At 42.6% G+C, this 18,741-nt stretch overlaps 1 protein-coding gene across 22 annotated transcripts in view; it reads left to right on the forward strand.

Annotated features, from left to right (window-relative positions):
• ZBTB20 (zinc finger and BTB domain containing 20) overlaps window positions 1-18,295 on the forward strand; it is a 784,241-nt gene extending 765,946 nt beyond the window's left edge. For all 22 annotated transcript variants that reach the window (XM_059921075.1, XM_059921074.1, XM_059921073.1 and 19 more), the window contains 2 exons: window positions 3,248-4,852; window positions 15,654-18,295. In XM_059921075.1, coding sequence (XP_059777058.1) covers window positions 3,248-4,852; window positions 15,654-16,075 — 2,027 coding nt within the window. In that variant the 3' untranslated portion in view covers window positions 16,076-18,295. The remainder of the gene's footprint in view (window positions 1-3,247; window positions 4,853-15,653) is intronic.
• Window positions 18,296-18,741: the final 446 nt, after the last annotated feature.

Genomic DNA, 18,741 nt, shown 5'->3' on the forward strand with positions numbered 1-18,741 from the left:
GGTTTGAGTTTGTCTCTGTGGTTTTTAATGAAGTTGGTAACAACATTAGTGCAATAACCGTAACTCAGACTATTTAGCAATTTTTGTCGTGATTATCTCCATAGGGTTACCTGATTATTTAGATAGACTTGACCAGTTCAGTCCAACAAGCAGTTTGAATTTTCTTCTTGAGACTCTGTGTTTGTGTGTGTGTGTGTGTGTAATGTAATGATAGCTCTTGTTGTTGACCATTTCCAACTCTAAAGCAACCTCCATCATCACTTTCAGCGTCTTTATCTTTTCTTCTACGTCCTGAGAATTAGGATGGCCCTCAGTCTTCGGGCAATCCAAGTTTCATTCATCAGCAATCCAGTATCATGTGATAAAAACAGTATCAAGGGGCATGGGTTCTAATCCCACCCTTGCCACTTACTAGCTGTGTAAAACATTGGTCAAGTCATTTAGGTACTTTGAAAGCCTCGACTTCCTCTTACATCAGATAGTAATAATAGGACCTGTCCTGAAAACATACAGGATTGTTATAAGGAGTAAATGAGATGATACATGTGAAAGAGTTTGTACACTGTAAAACACTACATGGTTATTAATTGTTATGATAATTGTGATTGAGCTTCTTCCCAGAATTATCAGAAAGAAGGCAACTCTTTGTAATATATAACGCTAGTGATATAACTGCAAGTGGTGCTATGAGCAATTGTGGGTTTAAAGAGTGTTTTCACCTGTGTGGAAAAAAAATTTTTTAATAAGCCCATCCTACTCAGAGATGGTGATTTTTATCAGAGACTCAACCAGTTTTAGTACTTACCATTTTACTTAAATGATGGAGATCTTGGTGATAGTAAAACTGTATATAGAAAACTCTACATTTGAGTGCCAGGCCTCACTTTTATCTCTTGCACTCTTCCATTTATAAACTTCAAAAAATGTTCTTTATTAGATGACTGAGGCTAAGATGAAGTCCCAAGGCCTAGAAACATGAACAGCATGCTAATTTATGGATAGGTATAGAAGTAGCTGGAGAGCATACTGGACAAACCTTTTCACACAGCTTTACAGCAGACCATGGACACCTAAGGGCCAGACTTCATTCAGGGGCAAAGAATGCAATAGAGTGAAGCAGATAAGAGTGTGAACTCTAGAACCAGACTGCCTGGGTTCAAATGCCAGCTTGACCACCAATTGCCTACATGGCCTTGAGCGGACTTCCTAATTTCTGTGGCCTCAGTTTCCTCATCTGAGGTATGGGGATAATAATACTACCGACATCATAGGGTTGTTGTGAGGATTCAATGAAATAATATACATAAAGTAGTTAGAACTTGACACATAGTAAGCTCTTGAAAAGTGTTTGCTCTTATTATTATCGCAGTACACATGCATCAGGGACTCAGCAAGATGTTGGAATTTGGTCTGTTGACTGATTTCCTGAATTTTCCTTCCTAGGTTATTGGGCCCTTCCTCTGGTGCCATGTTTTGTATTAACACAGCTATAGAGGATTCATCATGATTCCTTACTCTGGCAAAGACTATTTGTTTTATATAAAAGAAAAAAAAAAAAGAAACAGTAGCCTAATGAAATATTTTAGGCACGTAACAGACCTAATGGAAGTCGGAATGAGAAGGAATTCTCTTATGTAAAAATGTGCACAAATCAAATCACTGAAAGAGAACATAGAGCCCATAGGCATTTATTAAGTTAAGTGGATATATGTGAGGCTGACTAAATGTACAGTTGAGAGCAAAGGAAATGAATTAGTACCTAAGAATGAGGTCATATCCACTGAGCTCAGACAGCATGAGGAGGTAGGGCGTAGCAAGGTAGAAAATCTAGTTGAGCTCAGACTTCCCTGAGCCAGCCCTCTCTCCTAGGGCAGAGGAGAAAGAACGCGAGGAGGCGGACATTCCTCTGTGTGTAGGCCATTACCTCTGGGTTACTTCTAACAAGATATAAGGATCTGGGTCACAGCCAACAATCCATGCTTGGGTCACCTGGTTTTGAAAGCCTACTTACTTGGCCTCCCTCAAGCTGATCGTTCAGTTGTGAAGGCAAGAATGGGGAATCTGACTGAAGAACGGTTTGGAGAGAGGGATTCTTTAGAGAGGTAAAGTAGAAAAATAGGAAAGCCCTAAAACTCAGTGTTATAGACACCTGTTATCCTCCTCAGTCTGGGGTCTAGATGTTACCAGTATTATCCCTTGCCTGCACAGCCTGGGGTATATGGGTGGCAATAGGTCAGGCTATCCACATCCTCCACGTAGCTGACTGCTGCCTTCCTACTGGGAGCTGTTTGATACCTCCCTCTAGCAAGCACAGAGAGCACCCAATTCCTCGGTGATCGTACATCCCACTCAGGGTTTACTCCTGCTGTCCTGACCTAATTATCAACAGTGCTCCCTTTCACTCTCAAAAGTGCCCAGTTTGAATGGCAAATATGGTCACCTAGTGTACTGCAGCCTCCCAGGTCAACGCTGCCATCTTTGACCTGTTTAACATTTCTTCTTCAGTAAGTCTCGGAAAATGCAGACAACCACCACATCACAGCCAGCCACCCTAGAAAGTACTCAAACAGGTTGTGAGAGATGATGAGAAAAATGTGTAGATACAGAAAGCAGTGGGCAAGTGCCCCTTCAGCCAGCAGATTGCATTCTAGAGCCTGTCCCTCAACTGGAAAACATGGTGGCAGCTGTTGGGTGGATATCTTAGACAGGGTTGAATTTTCCAAGAATGTTTGCATACCTCGTATGGATTTGGGGTATGTGCCGTATAAATTAATAGGAAGGGAATTTAACTATAAGTATTTTTGCTGTCTATGAATAAAGTAAGAAATTTTAATAAGGAAAATGTAAGCTTTCTTAAAGGGCCTGCTTAAGCCTAAAGTGGAACAAGTCTTACATTTGCCTTTCAGTCCCTCTTTGCTGAAGTTGTAGTATAGCAGGCAATGACCCATCTGTGTTTTAGGCTGCTCTGCCTCAACTGACAACCCTGGCGGAAGGTCCACGGGGTTAAAATGGATTCAATACACCAAAATAGCTGGAACACTGCTGGAACAAAATTCAAGGCCTTGTTCCCATAGGACATCACACCCACAAGTTGACCCTTGTGCAAAGCCACAGAGCCTGCTTGTGTCTGCAAGGGGTGGGGGGTGCTCCTAGGGGCCATGAGCATTGCCCACCTGAGACTAGATGTTAGGGATGCAGTCAGCTAGATCTGACCCATGCCCTGTCTTGTGTCTGTCTTGCCGTGCAGGTGACATCAGTTGCAAGGGGATGACCGAGCGCATTCACAGCATCAACCTTCACAACTTCAGCAATTCCGTGCTCGAGACCCTCAACGAGCAGCGCAACCGTGGCCACTTCTGTGACGTGACGGTGCGCATCCACGGGAGCATGCTGCGTGCACACCGCTGCGTGCTGGCAGCCGGCAGCCCCTTCTTCCAGGACAAGCTGCTGCTGGGCTACAGCGACATTGAGATCCCGTCCGTGGTGTCGGTGCAGTCGGTGCAAAAGCTCATTGACTTCATGTACAGTGGCGTGCTGCGGGTCTCGCAGTCGGAAGCCCTGCAGATCCTGACGGCCGCCAGCATCCTGCAGATCAAAACGGTCATCGATGAGTGCACGCGCATCGTGTCGCAGAACGTGGGCGATGTGTTCCCGGGGATCCAGGACTCGGGCCAGGACACGCCACGGGGCACTCCCGAGTCGGGCACCTCGGGCCAGAGCAGCGACACCGAGTCGGGCTACCTGCAGAGCCACCCGCAGCACAGCGTGGACAGGATCTACTCGGCGCTCTATGCCTGCTCCATGCAGAATGGCAGCGGCGAGCGCTCCTTCTACAGCGGTGCGGTGGTCAGCCACCACGAGACGGCGCTCGGCCTGCCCCGCGACCACCACATGGAAGACCCCAGCTGGATCACGCGCATCCACGAGCGCTCGCAGCAGATGGAGCGCTACCTCTCCACCACGCCCGAGACCACGCACTGCCGCAAACAGCCCCGGCCGGTGCGCATCCAGACCCTGGTGGGCAACATCCGCATCAAGCAGGAGATGGAGGACGACTACGACTACTACGGGCAGCAGAGGGTGCAAATCCTAGAGCGCAACGAGTCCGAGGAGTGTACGGAAGACACCGACCAGGCCGAGGGCACCGAGAGTGAACCCAAGGGCGAAAGCTTCGACTCGGGCGTCAGCTCCTCCATAGGCACCGAACCCGACTCCGTGGAGCAGCAGTTCGGGCCCGGGGCGACGCGGGACGGCCAGGCCGAATCCGCGCAACCGGAGCAGGCCGCGGAAGCCCCGGCTGAGGGCGCCCCGCCGCCGCACCAGCTAGAGACCGGTGCCTCCTCCCCGGAAAGAAGCAACGAGGTGGAGATGGACAGCACGGTGATCACCGTAAGCAACAGCTCCGACAAGAGCGCCCTGCAGCAGCCTGCGGTCAACACGTCCATCGGGCAGCCACTGCCAAGTACCCAGCTCTACTTACGCCAGACGGAAACCCTCACCAGCAACTTGAGGATGCCTCTGACCTTAACCAGCAACACACAGGTCATTGGCACAGCCGGCAACACCTACCTGCCGGCCCTCTTCACCACCCAGCCCGCGGGCAGCGGCCCCAAGCCTTTCCTCTTCAGCCTGCCACAGCCCTTGGCAGGCCAGCAGACCCAGTTTGTGACAGTGTCCCAGCCCGGCCTGTCAACCTTTACTGCACAGCTGCCAGCGCCACAGCCCCTGGCCCCATCCGCCGGCCACAGCACAGCCAGTGGGCAGGGCGAAAAAAAGCCTTATGAGTGCACTCTCTGCAACAAGACTTTCACCGCCAAACAGAACTACGTCAAGCACATGTTCGTACACACAGGTGAGCGCAGGCCCCCCCTGGAGAGCTGGCAGCAGGGGGAGGGGCTGAGGGGGCTGGGGAAGCGGGGGGGCAGGACAGCAGGTGCAAGGGAAGGTACGGAGTCATCTTTCAGATTTTAAGGAAGACCCCATTGTAAACCATCTTCTAGAAGCCCCGACTATGCCCCCATCCCAGGAACCAAGCACCCTGTCACCGAAAGACAAAGTCACAGAAACCCTTTGTGGAAAAGGGCCAAATGAGAAAACCTAATACAGAATTTGCAGGCACAACATTCCTTAACTTCACTGAACTTTGAAATATGTTTTTGATCCTAGATGGTTAGAACTGGAAAAGTCCTTGGAGATCATATACTCCAGTCACCTTGTGTTACAGACCAAAGTCGTGTAGGCAGAACAGGGGTAAGGGTTTTAGTCTGTAGTAAGTTTTATATGAACCATCAGCGTGAGGAGGCCACAACAAGGCTGATGCAAGCGGAGGCTGCATTTATGGTCCCTGAAATGAGGAGGAGTGATAGACTTGCTCTGTTTTCTAGTGCTTGTTCTCTATTTTCCACATCTAGATACCACAGTCAGTTCTGTGTACTCCCTGTTGAAAGGACAATAGACTCACTGGGGCACACTCAGAGGAGTATGAGTAAGATGGAAAGGGACGTGAAGCCATGGCATATGAGTCATTGCTGAAGGTGCCAGAGGTGTTCAGCAGTGCCTAGGTTTGAATTGAAAGTGCCTACTGAGCTTTGTCCTCTTGGCAAAGTTGCTTAACCTTTCTATACGTTAGTTTCCTTGTCTATATAATGGGGATAGTAGTGATATTTCTTTCTTGTAGTGCTGTTTTGAGGATTAAATGAATTAATATGTATGAAGTTCTTAAAGCAATTTCCAGCACATAATAAGCACTGTATAATTGGTAGCTATTGTTCACACTGTTAGCATTATTTAAATGGTTTGGAGGGAAGATCCCTTAAGCTTGTTCTGTTTGGGTCCAAAATGTAGAAATGGACCAATGAATGGAAGCTATAGAGAGATTCAATTAAATAAAAGAGGAAGTTTGTTAACAGGCAGAGTTGCTCTAAGACAGGCAGACAACCTCCAAAGGGAGTGAGTTCCTGTAATTAGAGGTGTTCAAGGAGAGAATGGAAGATCATTTCATAGCGATGTTATAGAGGCAATTCAATCATCCATCAGGCGAGTAGTTGGGCAAGATGGTCTTTCATCCCTGGAGTCCATGATTCTAGAGCTAAGATCTCCTGACCTCCCAGCCAGTGCCCTATCCTAGTTCCGTAATGGGACAGGCATAGAAGCGAGAATTCCATGCATGCTCCTCCATATAAGGGACTACATATGTGATATGATTTCACATGGATTCTCTTGTACCTGAAAATACCTACCCCAATGTTGATCACCATATTTGGAATTCCTATTATGAGAGTCACTCGTCTCTCTAGGTAAACCTCTAGTTCCAGAATGTCCCTGTTAAATGACAAATAAATTGTCAGGGGGAAGTTACATACATGAATTACAATACATGAAAACAAGTTGGTTCCTCAAAGCAACATTGTTTCTCAGGTCAGCTAGCAGGAATAGCTAGGGGATAGGACATAAAGCAGATCAATTTAAACTGGGGAATAGAAGGGAAGGACAGCAACAGACACACCAACATGGAAGTGAGCAACTGAAATAGAACATTACTTAAGATGCAATTTTCCTTCTTTGCAGTCCAACTTAAGTCAGGACAATATGTAAATCCACATATGTGCCTTTATGTGAATCAGTTGTTCTTAAAGATGAGTTTTCATACCTCCAGAAAACATAGTGACTCACTACTGAATTCAGGAAGAAAATCAGGTAGTGGTAGTAAGTCACTATGCTTACTTAGGGTAAATGTGAATATCTAATAACCTGAGATCAATCGAGGACATTTTCCATGTGGTATGGTATCATTATTTAGTAAATTAATCAAATAGTAATATTTTTATTTATGTGGCAATTTATGGTTTACAGAGTGCTCTCCCATAGTTTATGTCCTTTCCTTCTCTGAGCAGCTATCTATCTTATAAATCCATCAAATTAAGGATTAAGGGGGAAAAAAGAGATCATTTGTGGAAGTGTAATCTTAGCCAAAGTTGACTTTGCTGGTCTTGGATCCGTGAACATTTCTACTCTCCCCTTCTTTGCATCTCTGCCAGTAGACCTAGCAGATATAAAGTTTACACACTCTATTAGATCACGTATTGAAATAAGGCTTTAAATCTGGAACATAAAATTTTTAGCGTACTACCGAAAAGTGTCTTTTGGGTGTATAAACACACTTATTCAATGGATTCACCAAAGGATTCTGTGGTTAACCCAAATAACTAGATTTGCCCATAAGAAAACCAGCAATGGGTTTGCAAATTTAGACATCACAGATACAAAAGCTACAAGTATAGTCATTTTATAAATCTGAGTTATGCTCAGAGGGTAGCCTTCAGATCTCTAGTAAACTCTGAAGTTCCTCAGTAAACTATGAAGGTCTTTGTGTTGGTGTGTATAACCTGGCCACATCCAGGAACAATAAATGTACATATATGACTCGAGCACCTCATTTAAAAGAATCAACACTCTTCCCTTTCACCCCTGAATCATCTGGCAGTGGCAGTTTGGAACGGTCATGTCTCTATCAAGACTTTTGTCTGAGTGAAGGAGTCTATAACCTAACAAAGTTTAGGAACAGTTAGTCTAGGTTTTCAAAAGGCAAGACAGCCTGAACATATGGAAGTAATTCAGGACCTGGATTCACTTTGGCCGACATTTCAAAACAAAGTTTTCTCCAATTTCTTGGGAAAACATCAAAAAAGTGGGGCCTCCCGACTTTACAGGAGCCCAGTGGAAATGATAATAATCCACAGCAGAAAGTCCAAATGTTAGTCTCAAATAAGATTCTAGAAAGTAGATACTTTATAGAATACTTGGAAGAGTAGAGATGGATTCTGTATTCTTACCCACGGTCTAACATAAAAAAATCTTACCAAGAAAGAATAGCTTGACAGAGCTAAAAGGAAAGAAACTTAGGTTCTCGGTATCACAGCCACTATGCATGATAGATAACTGGCTTTGCAGGTTAGCAACTGCAAGTTTTAAAGTAAATGATACTTGCTTTCAACAACTGCAGAGAATCGATTCTGAGATCTGAATTCTAACTCTATGTTAATGATCCACATATTCATTGAAAGGACGTGATTGTAACAAATAAGTAGTCCATCGTATTCACCTCGGAGCTAAGCTCTACCTTAGAGAACCAAGGAAGCTCTGGTTGTAGAGAATATTCCATAATGATTATAACACTGAAACTTAGAGTAGGGACATAAGTGAAAGACGACTGTGCTGGAATTAGATTATTTGGGTTCGGGTTTGGTTCCTCTAACTGTGACCTTATGCAAGTCATTTAATTTCGTTACCTTCAGTTTCTTTGAGTTTAAAGTGGAAATAATAATTTCCCGCCTTTTGAGTAGCTGTAAAGGTATTACACATGTGAGAGCTTTTCATAAAAGGTAAAGTACTACTTAACATTTAAAAAAAAAAAAAAATCGTCATCGTTACTTTAGCCCCCTCCTCTCCCAGAGGCTTTGAGTTTTTTTGCTCTATCTCCAATCTCTGAGTAATAAACTCTTGACATGTTTCCTTCTTCACTGGAATTCAAATGCTGAAGCAATGTGATACCCCTTGGGTTTCCCTTGAACTTCCTCCATAACATGAACTTTTTCTTTCATCCCTTAAGGATTTTTTCAAGAAAATCTCTCACCAAACCACTCTATCTACTGCCAAACAAACCATGGTAGGACTTCATCTCTTCTAGGAGTTTCTCAAGTTCGCTTTACTGCAGCTTCATAAAAGTTGTAAGGAAGAAAAACAAGAGTTAAGGACACATTTGAAAACAAGAGAATTGGAAAAAAGCAAAGATAACAAAAACCATCCTGTCATGGAACAAAGCAGGACTCCTCTGTGCCCTCTCCTAAGAGAAAAAGCAAAAGTCAAAGGAATGGGAGGGAAGGAAAAGACAGAGGACATAGGAGGATAAGCCTGGGTATGAACGTGGATGTGGAAGCCAAGCAATAGGGAAAATTCAAAGATAACGTGGGAGCAGTACTTCTCAAAGTGTGATCCCCACAGCAGCAACATGCAAATTCTCGAACCTATCCCAGACCTGAATGAGAAACTCTGGTGAGGGAACCCAGCAATCTGTGTTTTAACAAGCCCTGATTCACACTAAGTTGGGAATCGCTTCCCTAGATGGCCTGGGTGATTAGGAGGAGGATGGCTTCAGGTTGCTTTTGTTACATAACATTGTTCCCCAAAATTCCACTCACAAGAACCTATGTGTTTGGAAAAAGTAAAACATAGTTATGGACAACAGCTTGATTTTTATAGTGATAAATTATGTTACGGAAGCAAATGTCTTGCATATGGAAGGTTCCATGGCAAATGTACCCCTTCTGGCACTTAACATTGACTTATAACAATGACTTATCATTATGTAGGTGCCTTTATGCCTTCCCATTAGAATGTAAACTTTGTGAAAACAGAAACAATTTTATATATAATTACATATATATGATATATAAAGAAATATATATCTTATACTTCAATATACCCAGCATAATACCTTACACATAGTAAACATTCAAGAAATATTTAATCAATGAATGAGTTGAATCCTTCTCTAATGATATCTAATCACTTCCAAACGGAAAAGTGGCCTATTTCCAGAGTTGTTTATTTATTGTATGATGTAGTTCCATAGAAATAATGCAAAAATACTTTGCACATTTATATATGAAGTACTTTCTCCAAGGATCTGAGCACATTTCAGATACCACGTTCTGTCTGTTCGTACTTTGCCCTATATAACAAAGTTGCACACATAATAACAAGACTGACTAAGATGGCGTTCAGGGTATTTATTTATCACCAGGTACAGGGTTGCCAGATTTAGCAAACAAGAATACAGGATGCCCAGTTAAATTTGAGTTTTTGGATAAACAGCAAATAATTTTTAGTCTAAGTATGTCCCATTCAATATATGTGGTGTAGTTATACTAAAAAAGTATTCATTGGTTATCTGAAATTTAGATTTAACCTGGTGCCATGTATTTTATCTGGCAGTGCTCTTCAGACAGAACTTTCTTTTAAGACCCAATCTTAGGACTCTTGCTTTAAAATCCATAGATGAATACAGGCATATGTAGTTGCTTAACAAATATTTGTTGAGTGAGTGAATGAACGTTCACTCAATTTCCAGGAGAAAATATGTGAGCATGCTTTCCAGGAGAATTTAATTCAGGGGACTTATATATAAATGCATTATTTTCTCAGCAAGACTTAAATTTCTTTTTCTTTTCTTCTTTTTCTATACACAAAGACTGTATTATATCTGTGTTCCCACTTGCGTTTCCTTCACCAACAAATGGTAGACATTTGGGCCTTTTCTGAATCATAGTATCAGCAGCCCACCCGATGGTCACTAATGCCCATTAGTGTCCTCTGGACGATTAATAATTTTCTTTGTTACTTTAAGAAGCTCAGCTATTTTGGCCATGAATTTTATATAAATAGATATAGTGATGATAGTAGCATAACAATGTCATCCATATAGTAATAATAGTGAGATCAAGATCGTGATGTGATCATCCTCGTATAGAGCTTGGGCTATTAATTGTATCAAGCCAGTGAAGTAATGAACAAGTATAAGGTTTGAAGTGAGAAAGCCTTGATTTTACCACTTTCTGACGGAGTGACTTTAGGTAAATTCTGTAGTCAGTCTGAGCCTCAGTTTTTTGTCACATAGGTACAGATTTTAATAGCACTTAGTTTACATGGTTGCTCTGAGAATCAAATAACATAATTTATGTGAAAGCACTTACCTGTAATACTTTAAAATTACCCAAGCCATTTAGGAACTTACATGTTGTGTTTTATAGCAGCATCATACGTTTTGCAGCATAATCTAGAGAGCAGGAAATTGTTAACTGGAGGAGGAGGGGATGATCTGGCTCAGGGGGTGTCATACTCTCAGCTGTTACTGACTTGTAGAGGGACCTGCAGGATGTTATTCTACCACTGTAATGAAGAGACCATCTTCTGGGGCTGTTAACATCTACCCCCTCATAAAGGTGTAAGAAAAGTCAAGTAATGTGGGTGAAGGTCCCTGAGATCTTTAAAACTCTGCTTGACACCAAAACTTTTTAGTTGTTGCTAAAGCCACAGAGGTTTTGTGAATGCAGTGTGCCCCCAGCAGGCAGTCCCCCCTAGACAGCCTCACAGTCCAAGATGGCACCAGGACCGCATCCCTGGACCTGGAGAGAAAGGCTGGCAGGCGGTCGTGGAGGCCCCGCTCCAACTCGACTCCTCTGGGTGGAGAGCACACTCTTCAGCCAGTGAAGGCTCTGCATGACCCGAGCTGAGCACTTTCCATTCTTGTCACTGAACCTTTCCCATTTTCTGTTCCAGTCTTGATTTTCCCCTTTCAGAGGACTTGCGATTTCCAGGACCCCTTCTGCTTTCCTTGCCAGTAGCCACCCTCCCCTGCCCCTGCTCGCCCCTTCCTCCCCTGCTGTCTGCCCTCTCACCAAGCACCCAGGCTTGGCTTTCTGACCCTACACTGTACTCACCTGAAGGAAGGCGTATGCTAGAGCAGGTGATGGAGAGGCCGAGAGCATGTGAGAGACAGGTGGGGACCGTGTTTCAAACAAGTGTCCTGGTAACAGCATTCACTGTCCTCTCTGCAGCCTAGGAGAAGCCTGGTTAGAATGAAAAAGATTCAGCAGAATAAATGGGTTCTTGCTGAGCCCCCAATACAGAGGTCACTATTAAGAATCGGGGTGGCTCAGCCCCAAACTTTGGGCAGACCCTCTGCATCTACTAACCTAACAGTATCTTTCTTCCTCTTTTTTTTTTCTCACTGTCAGTCATGGTAGAGTGTCAGTGCTGGTCCACAAGAAGGAGCTGGAAAGTGATGCTTTAGAGAGCAGGCATCCAAAAATGGAGACAAATATATGCATTCACTACTCCCCAACCCATGGGATTGTAAAGGACACTGCCGCCTCTTTTGCTCCTCCACTTGCTGTCTGGTTTTTCAGCCTCCAGAGTTCAGTTGCTGCCTGCTAAGAAATCCTCTGTCTATGCTATTTGCTGACATTTTATTCATGGTGCCACTTCTTTCCGTTAGCATTTGTAACTGAGACTAGACCAGACCCTTAACTCTGAATTGCATAGCTGCAGTATAATCACTTGCTTATTGATTACCTGAAACAATCTTTTCAAAATCTTGTGTTGGCTTCCCCATGCCATGGAAGTCATTTTTCAGTTGATTTCATTTATCACCACTTCTTTTGTGCTGAAGGGAACAGTTGACTTTTTCTTGAAATGATCACATACTCTGTGCAAAGTGCTTTATCGCTTTAATTTTCAAAATACCTTCACAAGACAGGTGCTTAACTGTATTATTCTCAAGTTACAGATAAGGAAACTGAGGCTTAAAAAGGCGAAGTAACATGCCCAGGTCATTCAGCCAAGGAAATGGAGTTCATATCTGACTCCTGCATCTGTATGGCCCCAAAATGGATCATTTTGAAGTACAGGGGCTTATATGAGCTTCCCTGTCCTGTGTCTAATTCTACTGTCTGCTTAGTACTTTGTGTCCCTTTCTAATGAATCAGACTTACCATTCCTGGCCATAGGCTCAGATCTGGAAAGCCATCAACTACCACTCATCTTAACTTCATTTCTCCACACTGAGAGCAATAATCAACAGGCCATATCCATTTCATGTATAATGTTGAAAGCCCTTTGGGGATCACTATAAGTAATATGCAGGAAAATAATGGGAAAGAATCACTCATTTCTAGTGAGTGATATTGTTTCAAATCCATACATAGAGAAATGAGTTGTTTATACCTGACTAATCTGAAAATGCACCCTGTTTAGTAAGACAGTTCCTGGAATACCTATGCTCCACCAACACAGCACCTGAATAATTTTAGAGCACTTTCCTTTATGGAGCTCCCAAGTGCTTTGCAAACATTTTTACTCATTAACTATCACACCATTTTTCTGTGGCAGGATACTTTGTCCTATTTAAAATGTGGGACTGCAGATGCATTGAGTGATTTAAGCAAGTTGCCCTCAGGTCATGTGTTGACAAGACCTGGACCAGAGTCCTCTGGGGCATGGCCCATGGTGGGCAGAAGGCCACTAAATCTGCAAAGGGACATGGCAAGTGCTTGGTCCAACTCCTCACTTAGAGAAGGGGAAACAAACCCAGAGAGATGAAAACACTTAGAAAACCCAGGGTCACACGGATAATTAATGGCCGAACCAATACTAGGTGCATACAAACAACATATCAAGACATATATATGCTATGGAGGGAAAGATGACAACTGTGAAGTATCAACTTATAGTCAGATTAGAAGGGTGTGAAAGTAAAAAGCCATCCTCACTGACCTTGCCTAGAGGAAAAATACACTATAAGAAGGTGAAAGTTTCAAACAGCAGGAGAATTTTTAACACAGACAAAGTTTCAACTTCCTAGCAGCCAAAATACCACCTGGAATTAAGAAGGCACACTTCCCATTAAAGGTGACAGGTAGACATATTTTAAAAGATAGTCGGCCGGCCTAGCATAGCCTCTAGAAAGTGTACTGAAAGCACAAGGATGGTAAAGACCAGCTTGAGTTCCAAGCATGTTTACAGCTGACAGAAATGTTCCAACTAAAAATAACATGCATGACTGTCTCTCTTAGGGAATCTCTCATTTCAAAAAAATGTACCTACATAAACACCATGCAGAGACTGAACTCTTCATTTAGGAATGAGGCCTCCCTAAATTTCCCCATTTTAGCCTAAAAGTGAAACTCTTCTCTTCTAACTCTGCAATCCTATGACTCATACTTTTTCATCAGTGAGGATGAAGGGAAAGGAGACTGGAAGACAGCAGAGGGGAGAGGGAGCTAGGCCAAAACGTTTGTGAATAACTAAAGGAAAAAGTTCAAAGATCAAGGAAATTGGTTTAGAAATTTGTGGAGTCATTCCTGAACCAAATAGCCATTTCTTAGGATTGTGTGCTTCAAAATATATCTTTTTATGTTTACAAACACAACGAAAAAGCTTTCTGTTGATATAAAGTTTCATAAAGCAGATCACGAGCCGTGAGCCTGGCACACAGTAGTAAGCACAGAATACGTGGTGGTTGTTTTCATTGCCATTATCACCATGACACATCAAACCTCTTCTGTTTCATGATGGAAAAAATGGAAACACAGTCAAGGCACATATTTTAAATGGATGTTAACTCAAATTCAAGAACTAGATTTCCTACCCTGATGCCTCGTCCAGATGTTGAAATATTACCGCAGAGAGTTTCAGAGGCTTTGGGCTTTAGGCTGAGTTATGGAAGAGTACATGGACAGCCTTTCCTCTCTGAGGTGGGTGCCTGCATTGGGCAACCAGCGGTGAGCTGGGAGAGATGGAAACACTGTAATGTAGTTCATCTCACCCGCCAAGAGCAGAGCCGAGAACAAACAGCACCAACAAAAACAAGTCTCTCTTTATCCAAAGAGATGTGACAGGCCCATGGATGTTAACTTATAGAAGAATATTTCATGTGGTCATTCGGTGACAATATTCTTATTTACGTTACAGTTTTTAGCAAGCTTGATCATTTGGTCTCTAAGCCAACAGCAAACCAAAGCAGTAAACTGAGGAGAAAGAAGGGTTTCAGCCAACACAATGAGAGCAAAGAAAGAGAAAACTATTTTAAAAATTGACCAAGAGTTCAAAAAAGGCGTATGGAACCATTTAATGAGGGGAGGGGGTGTTGGTGGATAGTCTTGTAATGAGAACACCAGGCAAGTATTCCCACACCACTCTTGGTGGTCTACAAAGTGATTTCGTATGTATTTTATGTCAACACCAGCACGGTGAGGTAAGCAGAACTGTATACCTCAGAGGCATTTGCAGATTTGTCAGAGTGGCAGGCCATGCATTGGTGCCTGGATTTGAACAGGACCATTTGACTCTGAGATCATTGTGTTGTCTACCACCTACTCAACCTCCACACCAGACAAGGCCAATCTGCAGTTCAGGGCAGTCCAGACAGAATAGCCAATTAACTCTCTCAAGTTACATTTTAGGAAGATTGCTGTCCAAAATAGATAAAAATCAAAGGCACAGCTCTTCAGAATGACTTATTCCTACAATGGGCAATATTTTCCAGACCTATAATCAAAGCATGAGTGCATTTACTAGACAAAATACCAGAAATGGAGACTGTCCCCAAAGAGCCAAGCTGTGTGACCACCAACCTTAGTTCCCAAAGATTCTAGAGACCCCATGTCTCCAAAGAACTTTTCTCTCTTTTATTTCTTATATTTGTTTGCTAATGCAAATGGCAAACACACAGTTAAATCCCCGAATGATGGCACTAAAAATGACCCCTATAAAGTAGCACTCCCTTCTCTCCACGGAATGACCTTGGAAGACTTTTACTGGAGAATGTCGAGTAGCTTTCCAAGAGAGACATTTTCTGGCATGGGGACATGGAAAACTCTAGACTGTCCTGGCAGCACCTTAAAGCAAGTTTTCTCAGAACATGAGAAGCCAGGAAGGACTGGACCTTTCCAATCAGGGGTGATCCGTTAACCAATCAGATTTTTTTTTTAATGTTTTTGTTTTTGTTTTCTGTTGTCTTGTTTTTCTGTCTCTCATTCTCCCTCCCTCGCTGTGTCTCGCTCTGTCCCGCTTGCTGTCTCTTCCCACGTGAACAGGTGAGAAGCCCCACCAATGCAGCATCTGTTGGCGCTCCTTCTCCTTAAAGGATTACCTTATCAAGCACATGGTGACACACACGGGAGTGAGGGCGTACCAGTGTAGTATCTGCAACAAGCGCTTCACCCAGAAGAGTTCCCTCAACGTGCACATGCGCCTCCACCGGGGCGAGAAGTCCTACGAGTGCTACATCTGCAAAAAGAAGTTCTCCCACAAGACCCTCCTGGAGCGACACGTGGCCCTGCACAGTGCCAGCAACGGGACCCCTCCCGCAGGCACACCCCCGGGGGCCCGAGCTGGCCCTCCAGGGGTGGTGGCCTGCACGGAGGGGACCACCTACGTCTGCTCCGTCTGTCCAGCAAAGTTTGACCAAATCGAGCAGTTCAACGACCACATGAGGATGCATGTGTCTGACGGATAAGTAGTATCTTTCTCTCTTTCTTATGAACAAAACAAAACAACAAAAAAGAAACAAACGAAAAAAAGCTATGGCACTAGAATTTAAGAAATGTTTTGGTTTCGTTTTTACTTTCTGTTTTTGTTTTTGTTTCGTTTCATTTTGTACTACATGAAGAACTGTTTTTGCCTGCTGGTACATTACATTTCGGAGGCTCAGGGGGATAATAGTTCTCCCAGTCTCCCTCGGATGGTGGCCTTAAGGCCTGGTAGTGCTTCAGGAGGTCCACTGGTTGGATCTCTAGCTACTGGCCTCTAAATACAACCCTTCTTTACAAAAAAATCTTTAAAAAAAAAAGTAAAAAAAAAAAAAATTTTCTTTTTTCACTTGTGAAGAGCACTACAAAAATATATAACAAAATCTAAAAGGCCTACTGTCTTTAAGTACACCGCTTGCAGTGTTTCAGTGGACATTTTCACAATTCTGGCCGCTTGGACTTCACAGTAACCAGTTAAAACTGTGGAATATCACTTTCTGGTTGAAAACCCAGAGGAAAGGCCCTGCTGTTTTCCACCCCCAACGTTGTCTGATTTCATGCAAGGGCTGCAGGTGTGGGAAGGGGCGTGGGTTTGGTGGTGTGGGAAAGGCAGACGGCAGGCTTCTCCCCCAGATTCTGCTCGGTCCACACACCCTGGCCCACCTCCTCCATGCCCCCCCCCCTTTCAGCAGAAGCCAGGAAGACTTGGACAAGCATCAAGCAACAGTGGCTATCGTATTTATTCAGTGTCTTCGCTGAGCCCCAGACTCAGCACAATCAAGAGGGACTTTCATGAAAGGCAGGAATGCAGATAAAACAAAGATATCAGAGGTTTGCACCTATGTTTCTAGGTACAAGAGAAGGATTATTTCCAACAATCTTTGCAAAAAACAAAAACAAACAAAAAAAAAAAGTGTCAGGATATATTCTTGTGGAAGAGAAAAAGAAAGAGAAATGGAGGGGGGGGGAATAATAAAAAGTTCTTGAGGCTTTTTTAATTCAAAATTTTATAGAGGGGCAAAAGTGACGTTTACCAGATAGAATGCTGATTTTTTTAATATATTTACAACAGTATTTGTGTAAAAAAAAAACAAAAAAAGTGAGATTGTTAAAAGTAATTTTTTTTTCCTTTTGGTTTTGCATACACTGCCACCAATCCCTTCTCTTTTATTTTATTTCACACACATATATATATTTTTTGGTAAGTCAAGACTGTTAAGGTTAGCGATACTGCTTCCAGATAGAAAGAATAAAAGGCAATTAAAGTTATATTTGAAAGAGAGGAAGGATATTTTCTTCATATTTTTTTAAATTTTTCTTAATTTTTATTATTTTAAGTATTGCCTGGGTTGATGAGGGCCTCTGGCCAGCCCACCCCTGCTGTAATTTGAACTGCTGCTTTGTATTTTGATATGTAGTCTTTCGACTTTTAGCAAGCTTATGTTGCTCCACTGAATATTTTTTTCAACTGATTCATCTAGAATTCTGTTCTTTTTCACGGGAGGGACTTTATCTTTCAGAAACAGATTTCTTGCTTCTCTGAAAGTTCATTGAGATCTTATGATTCTAGAATTTCTATTGACTTTACCTTTTTTCTTTGATGAAACATTAGTAGTCTAGAGGTCTTGACAAAAGTGTTCTTTCCTTTTGTGGTCAGCCGGGAGGAGGAGTTCACAAAACTCTACTGTCCCTCCTCACCCTTCACGACTACAGAGAGCGGCGTTATCAGAAGCCTGTTGCAGATCAGAATGCCTCGATGCCGAAATTACTTTCTTCCTTTCAAAGATCACCTTCTATTTCCACCATGGTTGAGAGGGCTAAATAAGATGATTATTCTTTAGATGATTTATTAACCCTTGCTTGTTGGTAAGGTTTTAAAGAAACTAACAAAAATCTCCCAGATGCCAACATCCACCATTCAGAAGGCCACCGATTCATTGCATCATCTTAGATGCCACTCTCTCTTCCTAGTTGGGATTTCTCTCCTCGGTCCTGATCAAGGTATCAGAATAGAGATTTTTCCATTATAGACAGTGTCCTAAAGGGATTCCAACTCAAATATAGGAATTTTTAAACCTAATGAAAACTCCAAAGGTGATTTCATTGCTGGGCATATTTTAACACACTTAAGGGGAAAAGTAAATCTTTAAACAAAGCAGAAACACTAAACTACAGTTTAAAAAGAAAAAAAAGAAGGAAAGAAAGTATTTCAGTTTCAAAATTACTTTGCATTTTAATTTAATTTTCCTATCAGCAACTTATTTACAAAAACTGTGCAACAAATGAGGAGAAATCTTCCAAGGGAAGCAACTGTATAATAACTAAATTGGTTTTACTTATACATTTTAGGATTGGTTAACTTGTATCTTTTCCATAAGTTCTTGGTGATGTTTAGTAGGGTTAGTGCGACTGGACTGGCGTATATGTGAGTTTCATTTGGTCCTGTGGTCCTTCATTCAGTAAATATTTTGCTAGTAGTTTTAATGTAGACTTGGATGATTAACTGACTGACCTTTAAGTATCACCCATCGTGATTTCTAAGAGGAGTCCTACTAAAAACTATCTGTCCAAAATTGACCTGTTTTAAAAGCTAGTGGGAAACAGCTTCAGAAACAAGAAATAGTCCATTTTCTCTTGCTTTTTGAAATAGCTA

This window comes from Balaenoptera ricei, chromosome 4 (assembly GCF_028023285.1).
Source record: "Balaenoptera ricei isolate mBalRic1 chromosome 4, mBalRic1.hap2, whole genome shotgun sequence".
NCBI lineage: Eukaryota > Metazoa > Chordata > Mammalia > Artiodactyla > Balaenopteridae > Balaenoptera > Balaenoptera ricei.